Here is a 10,195-nt window from a genome sequence, read left to right on the forward strand (position 1 = left end):
ATTATTTTTTGGCAAAACCATCGAATATCGTTTGTGTTTTCTCGTGAATTATTTGCATATTTGAGTGATTCGTACCTTATTTCTTAGTTCTTACATCGCCTGTGTAATTGCCGATTGCTGTATCGGGTCTATGGCCAAAGAGGGCGCATCGTTAGACTCCACTCCAGGACGCACTCGGCTTCGACCAAATCGGCCCCGTACAAGTTGCTTAAGCTGTGTACGGAAATGCTCGTACTTGAAGCAATAAACGACAGGGTTCACGCTCATGTTGCACATGATCAAACCCGTGAAAGCCAGACTGATTGAAGTGAATGACCTTGTTCTTCTTGTGACGACACCAATGGTTAGGAGAAATCGCAAAGTCTGCGTCGGGGTCCAGCAAATGAAGAACATGCAACCAGCGATCAGCATCGTCATGATGACGTTTCTCTTAGCCTTACTGAAGACACCATCTTGCTGATTGGCGTTAGCAATGTCAAGTTTGTGTCGAAGAACGAGGAGTATTCTAACGTACGAAAACGATATAAGGATGACTGGAACGATATACTCGACGAAAACAGTTACACAAAACACAATATTCAATGCAGTGGGACTAATGGAACGATTAAAGCCGCACCGATTCCCATTGACTTTGTAGAGGAAAATATACATGACAGCATATATGAACCCGATGATCCAAGCAACACACATTGAAACGTTGATCTTAAAGAGTGAGCAGTAGTTGCGGTGTTTGACCGGATAGCACGTGGCAAGAAAACGCTCCAGCGATATCACCACCAGATTGTACGTGGATGCTACGCTTACACCCCAAACAAAGAAGTTTGAGAAAATCAACCTGCAGAGAATCCAACCAGAGAAATGTATCTCTACATTCTCCAGAAGCGAACTTTGAATGATCCCAGTCATGAGGAGAAACACCAAACCAGAGATGAAGTCGATGATGGATTGGTGACGGATAAGTCGGTTAGTGAAGGAGCTGAACTGTTTACGCCTGACCGTCATGACGAAAATCACCAAACCGTTTCCGAGGATAGCCAAAAATGCCATGATCATATTTAACACAAAAGCCAAACCTTCACTTGCCATTGTAGGCTGATCGGGAAAAAAAGTTTATCAAAAAATACTCTGAAGTATTTTGATCAGATTGTTTGCTGCTCCAACAACAGATGAATATATGTTGAGATTGTTGAGTGTACTAAGTAAAGGCTTGATTGTTTTGAGAAAGATATCATCAACTAAAATGACGCGACTTAGTTTGGTGAAAGCAGGAAATATCAATGGCAAATTCAGAAACCCACAGCATGTGGTTTATACTGATAACTTCGGATCTCTCACCAACTATCCTTGTCCAGGCGAACAGTAGTGGGGCCAAAGCATAAAACGAATGTGCGGAGTAGTCGAAGGTATTTGAATAAAACTGTACAGGGCAACCTTAGACGATTATATTTATAGGAATCCACATCACACACCGTATACAACACTGAACATTTTATTCAAAATTGAAGTTTGGCGGCTAAATTGCACCAAAGATCCTTTTAGAGTCATGTAATGCTTTCCGCAAGCTTTCAGCATTTCTTGTTAACCTGTAAAGTGCCACCGACTTTCAAGCAAACAAAAAATCGGGACCTGATTCTCGTTGATCACAAACAATCAACTTCAAAATAAAAGTTTGAAGGTTAATTTGCAGCCAAGATCCTTTCAGAGTCATGTGTGGCTTTCTGCCAGCTTTCAGCATTTCTTAAGACGCCACCGACTTTGAAGCAAACCAAATATCGGGACCTGAATCTTGTTGATCACAAACAATCTACTCATCATCATTCGGCATAGACTTGCGTCTGTGCCCGCTCGTCATCAGGTTGTAATGGGGGCGCACTCCTGGAGTTGCCGCAATCACCTGGTGTCTGTCAACAATCTACTGCTGCAGTGAAATACTCTAGATTTGAAAGATCAACGCATTTAATTTCTTGACACACATTCTCGTCAAGAAACCTACAGTTAGACTATTCTTCTAGGTCATTCTTTTAAATTCTCAAGAAAAAAGAAAGAAAAAAAGATAGTAACCGGTATACAACTTTTCGTCAAGACCTCCAGAAACTTTAATCCAAATTTTCAGGTCGGCTCAGAGAAGAAATGACTTCAAATGAGACCTGGAAAGACAGACTCGGCTTCGAGTGCAGAAACTTAATAGACCAACAAAATACAAAGTCGGCTCAGAGCAGAAATGACGACGTATGAGACCTAGAAAGACCCGGTTGGTTAAGAGGACAAAGAACTTGGATATTTTCTGGGTTAAAAAAGGGTTCTGTCTTTTCTGGGTCGGCAATCAAAGTGAAAGACGCTAAAAAATGAAAGATCAACGCTTTTAATTTCTTGACACACAATTCTCACCAAGAAACTTTCAGATTAAGAATACTCGTCAAGGTCGTTCTTATAAATGATCAAGGCAATAAAAGAAAACGGTAACCGTGCACATCGGAATAAAACTAGTCGTCAAGACCTTCAAATTTAAACCGCGACCTGAATTGTGTTTACCACAAACAGTCTACTGCAGTGAAAGAATTAAAAATGAATTTCTCAACACATAATATTCTCGTAACGAAACTTGCAAGTTATTCAATGTCTTCAAGGTTATAAAACAAAAGCAAAAAAAAACGGAAAAAAATAAAATAATAAAAAAAAAAACTTAGGATTACGTACATTCTGTGCATATAGGAAGATTATTTTTTGGCAAAACCATCGAATATCGTTTGTGTTTTCTCGTGAATTATTTGCATATTTGAGTGATTCGTACCTTATTTCTTAGTTCTTACATCGCCTGTGTAATTGCCGATTGCTGTATCGGGTCTATGGCCAAAGAGGGCGCATCGTTAGACTCCACTCCAGGACGCACTCGGCTTCGACCAAATCGGCCCCGTACAAGTTGCTTAAGCTGTGTACGGAAATGCTCGTACTTGAAGCAATAAACGACAGGGTTCACGCTCATGTTGCACATGATCAAACCCGTGAAAGCCAGACTGATTGAAGTGAATGACCTTGTTCTTCTTGTGACGACACCAATGGTTAGGAGAAATCGCAAAGTCTGCGTCGGGGTCCAGCAAATGAAGAACATGCAACCAGCGATCAGCATCGTCATGATGACGTTTCTCTTAGCCTTACTGAAGACACCATCTTGCTGATTGGCGTTAGCAATGTCAAGTTTGTGTCGAAGAACGAGGAGTATTCTAACGTACGAAAACGATATAAGGATGACTGGAACGATATACTCGACGAAAACAGTTACACAAAACACAATATTCAATGCAGTGGGACTAATGGAACGATTAAAGCCGCACCGATTCCCATTGACTTTGTAGAGGAAAATATACATGACAGCATATATGAACCCGATGATCCAAGCAACACACATTGAAACGTTGATCTTAAAGAGTGAGCAGTAGTTGCGGTGTTTGACCGGATAGCACGTGGCAAGAAAACGCTCCAGCGATATCACCACCAGATTGTACGTGGATGCTACGCTTACACCCCAAACAAAGAAGTTTGAGAAAATCAACCTGCAGAGAATCCAACCAGAGAAATGTATCTCTACATTCTCCAGAAGCGAACTTTGAATGATCCCAGTCATGAGGAGAAACACCAAACCAGAGATGAAGTCGATGATGGATTGGTGACGGATAAGTCGGTTAGTGAAGGAGCTGAACTGTTTACGCCTGACCGTCATGACGAAAATCACCAAACCGTTTCCGAGGATAGCCAAAAATGCCATGATCATATTTAACACAAAAGCCAAACCTTCACTTGCCATTGTAGGCTGATCGGGAAAAAAAGTTTATCAAAAAATACTCTGAAGTATTTTGATCAGATTGTTTGCTGCTCCAACAACAGATGAATATATGTTGAGATTGTTGAGTGTACTAAGTAAAGGCTTGATTGTTTTGAGAAAGATATCATCAACTAAAATGACGCGACTTAGTTTGGTGAAAGCAGGAAATATCAATGGCAAATTCAGAAACCCACAGCATGTGGTTTATACTGATAACTTCGGATCTCTCACCAACTATCCTTGTCCAGGCGAACAGTAGTGGGGCCAAAGCATAAAACGAATGTGCGGAGTAGTCGAAGGTATTTGAATAAAACTGTACAGGGCAACCTTAGACGATTATATTTATAGGAATCCACATCACACACCGTATACAACACTGAACATTTTATTCAAAATTGAAGTTTGGCGGCTAAATTGCACCAAAGATCCTTTTAGAGTCATGTAATGCTTTCCGCAAGCTTTCAGCATTTCTTGTTAACCTGTAAAGTGCCACCGACTTTCAAGCAAACAAAAAATCGGGACCTGATTCTCGTTGATCACAAACAATCAACTTCAAAATAAAAGTTTGAAGGTTAATTTGCAGCCAAGATCCTTTCAGAGTCATGTGTGGCTTTCTGCCAGCTTTCAGCATTTCTTAAGACGCCACCGACTTTGAAGCAAACCAAATATCGGGACCTGAATCTTGTTGATCACAAACAATCTACTCATCATCATTCGGCATAGACTTGCGTCTGTGCCCGCTCGTCATCAGGTTGTAATGGGGGCGCACTCCTGGAGTTGCCGCAATCACCTGGTGTCTGTCAACAATCTACTGCTGCAGTGAAATACTCTAGATTTGAAAGATCAACGCATTTAATTTCTTGACACACATTCTCGTCAAGAAACCTACAGTTAGACTATTCTTCTAGGTCATTCTTTTAAATTCTCAAGAAAAAAGAAAGAAAAAAAGATAGTAACCGGTATACAACTTTTCGTCAAGACCTCCAGAAACTTTAATCCAAATTTTCAGGTCGGCTCAGAGAAGAAATGACTTCAAATGAGACCTGGAAAGACAGACTCGGCTTCGAGTGCAGAAACTTAATAGACCAACAAAATACAAAGTCGGCTCAGAGCAGAAATGACGACGTATGAGACCTAGAAAGACCCGGTTGGTTAAGAGGACAAAGAACTTGGATATTTTCTGGGTTAAAAAAGGGTTCTGTCTTTTCTGGGTCGGCAATCAAAGTGAAAGACGCTAAAAAATGAAAGATCAACGCTTTTAATTTCTTGACACACAATTCTCACCAAGAAACTTTCAGATTAAGAATACTCGTCAAGGTCGTTCTTATAAATGATCAAGGCAATAAAAGAAAACGGTAACCGTGCACATCGGAATAAAACTAGTCGTCAAGACCTTCAAATTTAAACCGCGACCTGAATTGTGTTTACCACAAACAGTCTACTGCAGTGAAAGAATTAAAAATGAATTTCTCAACACATAATATTCTCGTAACGAAACTTGCAAGTTATTCAATGTCTTCAAGGTTATAAAACAAAAGCAAAAAAAAACGGAAAAAAAGAGTCGGCTTCGAGCACGGACACTTAATATAAACAAAACTTAGGATTACGTATACATTCTGTGCATATAGGAATGTTATTTTTTTGGCAAAACCATCAAATACCGTTTTTGTTTTCCCGTGACTATCTGCACATTTGAGTGAACCGTACCTTATTTCTAAAATCTTACATCGCTTGTGTCGTTGCCAATTGCTGAATCGGGTCTATGGCCAAAGAGGGCGCACCAGTAGACTCCACTCCAGGACGCACTCGGTTTAGACCAAATCGGCTCCGTACAAGTTGCTTGAGCTGTGTACGGAAATGCTCGTACTTGAAGCAATAAACGACTGGATTTACACTCATGTTGCACATGATCATACCCATGAGTGCCTGTCCAAGGAGATTAACTGATGAGGAGAGTGGCCGAGCATGCGATAGTCACGTTCAACGCAGTTGCACAGCCGTCATTTGATTCCATCGTAAAATTGATTACAAATGAAAATGTAGCGAAATAAATTGTGAAGTTTTTTAGTATGAGTTTTTGCAGCGGATTTTATATTAAAAAAAGGTTAAATTGGGGTATGTTGAATGAACTCTCAGTGTAACAAATTTGAGGTAAAATTTTCTTATAAATCAATGTGAAATCCGCGGGAAAAAAACGTTTTATTTACTACTTTCGATCTCAAAAACACCGCTTTGTACACCGAGTGCACCAGTAATGCAACCGAAAGCTAAAATAAACCAGCCTGAGATTTAGAAAGTATTTAAATAAAACTGTAAAACCTCAGGCAAGGTTGAACGATTGTCTAAGGCTCCAAATAATAAAATGAACGCGCAGTGTTGAATATAGTCATTGCTTTATGAAAAGATTTGTCTCGAGAACTTAGCAATGAACAATACATTTGAGTTATATATAAATGCACCAAGGTCCTACAAAAGAATGTAATTCCTGTTTAACTTATCAAGAGTCACAGGCACTCGAGGTTTAAACACCTACATCGAATTGACAAATTGGTTATCACAAATACTCGCGGGGTTTATCTTTTATATAATTTGAGGGCCAATGCTTTTTACTCTCCCTAATATAATGTTTCCTGTTCTTAGAGGAAAGCTCCAAAAACCCTTTGGGAGTATGTGTACATCTCGTTAAGTTCCTTCGGGAATAATATGTTACATATTCCTAACGTTTTTGTCAAAAGCCACTTTACCGTCAAACCAAACCTTTACATAAATTTCATAAAACTGGTAGTGAAACTCGAGTTCTTAAAGTAACTGGACACTTTTGGTAATTACTCAAAATAGTTGTTAGCATACAAACTTACTTGTTTAACGATCAAAGGAGAGCTGTTGATAGTATATAAAACATTCGTTAGAAACGGCTCCCTCTGAAGTAACGTAGTCTCGAGAAAGAAGTAATTTTCCACTCAAATAATGTTATGTGAATTTGACTTCGAGACCTCAGAATTAGATTTTAGAATTAGGCATTAGTAGACAGCACACAACTTCGTTAGACAAGGTTGTTTTTTCTTCGAGTTTTATCATTCTTTTGAATCCTCAAGGTAACAAAAAAATCGGTATTAAACTAATTGTCAAAACCTACAACAATTTGTGTTTTATACAAATCTTCAAGTCGGCTCAGAGAAGAAAGGACTTAGTAAGACCCGGATAGACAGAGTCGGCCTATAGCACAGAGACTTAAAGCCATTGGACACAGTCGGAACAGAACCAAAAAAAAGTTCACAGATTTACAAATAACTTACAGGGTTTACAAAAGGTAATGGTGAAAGACTTCTGTTGAAATGGAATGCTTTACTTTGTGAGAAAACATTAAAACAATATCAATTCTCGATATTACGGATGACACGGCGAAACGTGCGGAAACAAGGGTAGGTTTTCCCCGTTATTTTCTCCCGACTCCGATGAACAATTGAGCCTAAATTATCACAGGTTTGTTATTTTATATATAAAATGTGATACACGAAGTGTGGGCCTTGGACAATCGTGTAAATGTCCAATGGCTTTAATAAACAAAAAAAAATACCAAGTCGGCTCGTCAGAGCAGAAATTACCTTTAAGACATAGAACGAACCGGTTGGCTAGAAGCACAATGGATATTTTTGTGGTCTAAGTTCTGTCTTTATGGGCAATCAATGTGGAAGATGCTAACATTGAAAGATCAACGCTTTTAGTTTCTTGATACACATTCTCGTCAAGATACTTTCAGATTAAGAATATTCTTCTTGGTAGTTCTTGTAAATCTTCAAGGTAACAATACAAAAAGGTAACCGTGCACATCGATGTAAAACTTTTCGTCAAGATCTTCAAAACGTTTGTATTTTAACAACATCTTCAGGCTCAGAGAAGAAAAGACTTTAAGGAACATAACAGAGTTTATAAGTAAACAAATCTTGAATACTATAAATTTGCATGAAACTTACACGGTCTAATGATGATGATGGTAGGAAACATATTTTGTAATATTTAGGTCTGAAATGTCATTTTTGATGAGAAATAAATACAACTTGTCAGAGTTTACCGCTCAGTGAGCGTTTTATTCATTTTTATTTCAAACGATATCATGCAAATGTGTAATGTGGTTTTTTGTTTCACCATGTTCTGGTGACCCAGGTGGTCGATCGACCTCAAACCTCTCCAGGTTTTTTCAGTGTTTTGGTATTATGGTGGATTACATAAAGTGCTTACACTGCCAGCAACTGTTAGCTAAAACCAATTTTGCAATGTTCCTTTAATAAGACCCGGAAAGGCAGAGTCGGCTTCGAGCAAAGAGACTTATTAGACCTAGAAAGACCCATTCAGCTCAGAGCAGAATGATTTTTACCTGGAAAGAACCGGTCAGTTCAGAGCACAACAGAACATGGATATTTTCTGGCCGCTCGAAATGAAAGATTAATTCTTTTAGTTTCCTGACTCACCTACCCGTCGAGCTAGCAAATTTCCTCGATCGTCAAAAAAAAAGTACGTTCTGTGGATTTCGGAATATCACCTTTTTGGCAAAACCATCAAATACCGTTTGCGTTTTCTCGTGAATTATTTGCATATTTGTGTGAATCGTACCTTATTTCTTAGTTCTTACATCGCCTGTGTGATTGCCGATTGCTGTATCGGGTCTATGGCCAAAGAGGGCGCATCTTTAGACTCCACTCCAGGACGCACTCGGTTTCGACCAAATCGGCCCCGTACAAGTTGCTTAATTAAGCTGTGTACGGAAATGCTCATACTTGAAGCAATAAACGACTGGATTCACGCTCATGTTGTACATGATCATACCAATGAGTGCCTGTCCCAGGAGATTAACTAACGCCCAGTATACCGCACAAACCCGTGCACATCGGAATAACAATTTTCGTTAAAACAATCAAAAGCATTTTATGCCCTTTTTCGGGAATTTTGTGCGTGTTTGAATGAATCGTACCTTATTTCTGAGAACTAGAGCGCTTGTGCTGTTGCTGTTTGCTGAATCGGGTCTATGGCCAAAGAGGGCGCACCAGTAGACTCCACTCCAGGATGCACTCGGTTATGGCGAAATCGCTTCTTTACGAGTTGCTTGAGCTGTGTGCGGAAATGCTCGTACTTGAAGCAATAAACGACTGGATTCACGCACATGTTGCACATGATCAAACCCATAAATGCCTGACCCAGGAGAGTTACTAACGAACTTGAGCTTGAAGAAACTGCACCAATGGTAATGAACACCCGCAACGTCTGCATCGGAGTCCAACAAATGAAGAACATGAAACCAGCAATCAACAACGTAATTATGACGTTTCTTTTGGCCTTGCTCAAGATACCGTTTTGCTGATTGGCGTTAGCATTGTCAAGTTTGTGTCGAAGAACGAGAAGTATTCTACCGTACGGAAATGATATCAAGATCACTGGAATAATGTACTCCACCAACATGATCAAAATGAATAGAACGATCCTAGCAGTGGGACTTATGGAATAATCAAAGCCGCACTTGTTGTCAGTGATTTTGTACAAAATGATAAACCTTATCGCATAGGCGAAACCGATGACCCAAGCAGCACACATTGAAACTTTGATCTTGAATAGTGAGCAGTAGTTGCGGTGTTTGACCGGATAGCACGTGGCAAGAAAACGCTCCAGCGATATCACCACCAGATTGTACATGGATGCTACGCTTAAACCCCAAACAAAAAAACTTGAGCGAACCAACCTACAGAGAATCCACCCGGAGAAATTCCCCTCTAGATTGTCCAAAAGCGAAGTTTGTCTAATAACAGTCACAGCGAGGAACACCAAACCAGAGACGAAGTCGATGATGGATTGGTGACGGATAAGTCGGTTTGTGAAGGAGCTGAACTGTTTACGTCTGACCGTCATGACGAAAATCACCAAACCGTTTCCACAGATGGCAAAGCATGCCATGATCATGTTAAACGCAAAAGCCAAACCTTCACTTGCCATTGTAAGCTGAGCGGGAAGAAAAAGTTTATCAAAAGATACTCTGAAGAATTCTGATCAGACTGTTTGCTGCTCCAAGAACAGATGGATATAAGTTGAGTTTTGGTTGAATTCACTCGGTAAAATCTTGATTGTTTTGAGAGAGATATCATCAACTAAAATGGCGCGACTGAGTTTTGTGAAAGCAGGAAATATCGATGAGAAATTCAGAAACACCCCCAAGTGGTTTATACTGATAACTTCAGTTCTATCACGCAGTATCCAGCCGAACGGTAGTGGGACCAAAGCATAAAACGAATCTGCCGGAGGAGTCGAAGATATCTGAATACAACTGTACAGGGCAAGCTTGTGCGATTGTTTTTATAGGAATCTACATGACGAACACTACTGACGCTG

General features: G+C 39.8%; 3 protein-coding genes across 3 annotated transcripts; all 3 read right to left on the bottom strand.

Moving 5' to 3' along the window:
* Positions 1-90: 90 nt before the first annotated feature.
* On the bottom strand, positions 91-1,047 carry LOC117288014 (substance-P receptor-like). The gene has a single exon (XM_033768689.1). The coding sequence runs from the start codon at positions 1,045-1,047 to the stop codon at positions 91-93; it is 957 nt and encodes a 318-aa protein (XP_033624580.1).
* Positions 1,048-2,806: 1,759 nt separating this feature from the next.
* LOC117288015 (substance-P receptor-like) lies at positions 2,807-3,763 on the bottom strand. Its single transcript, XM_033768691.1, has one exon. The coding sequence runs from the start codon at positions 3,761-3,763 to the stop codon at positions 2,807-2,809; it is 957 nt and encodes a 318-aa protein (XP_033624582.1).
* Positions 3,764-8,803: 5,040 nt separating this feature from the next.
* Positions 8,804-9,802, bottom strand: LOC117288016 (galanin receptor type 2-like). Its single transcript, XM_033768692.1, has one exon. It carries the CDS (start codon positions 9,800-9,802, stop codon positions 8,804-8,806), a length of 999 nt encoding a protein of 332 aa, XP_033624583.1.
* Positions 9,803-10,195: the final 393 nt, after the last annotated feature.

This window comes from Asterias rubens, chromosome 3 (assembly GCF_902459465.1).
Source record: "Asterias rubens chromosome 3, eAstRub1.3, whole genome shotgun sequence".
Classification (NCBI taxonomy): domain Eukaryota; kingdom Metazoa; phylum Echinodermata; class Asteroidea; order Forcipulatida; family Asteriidae; genus Asterias; species Asterias rubens.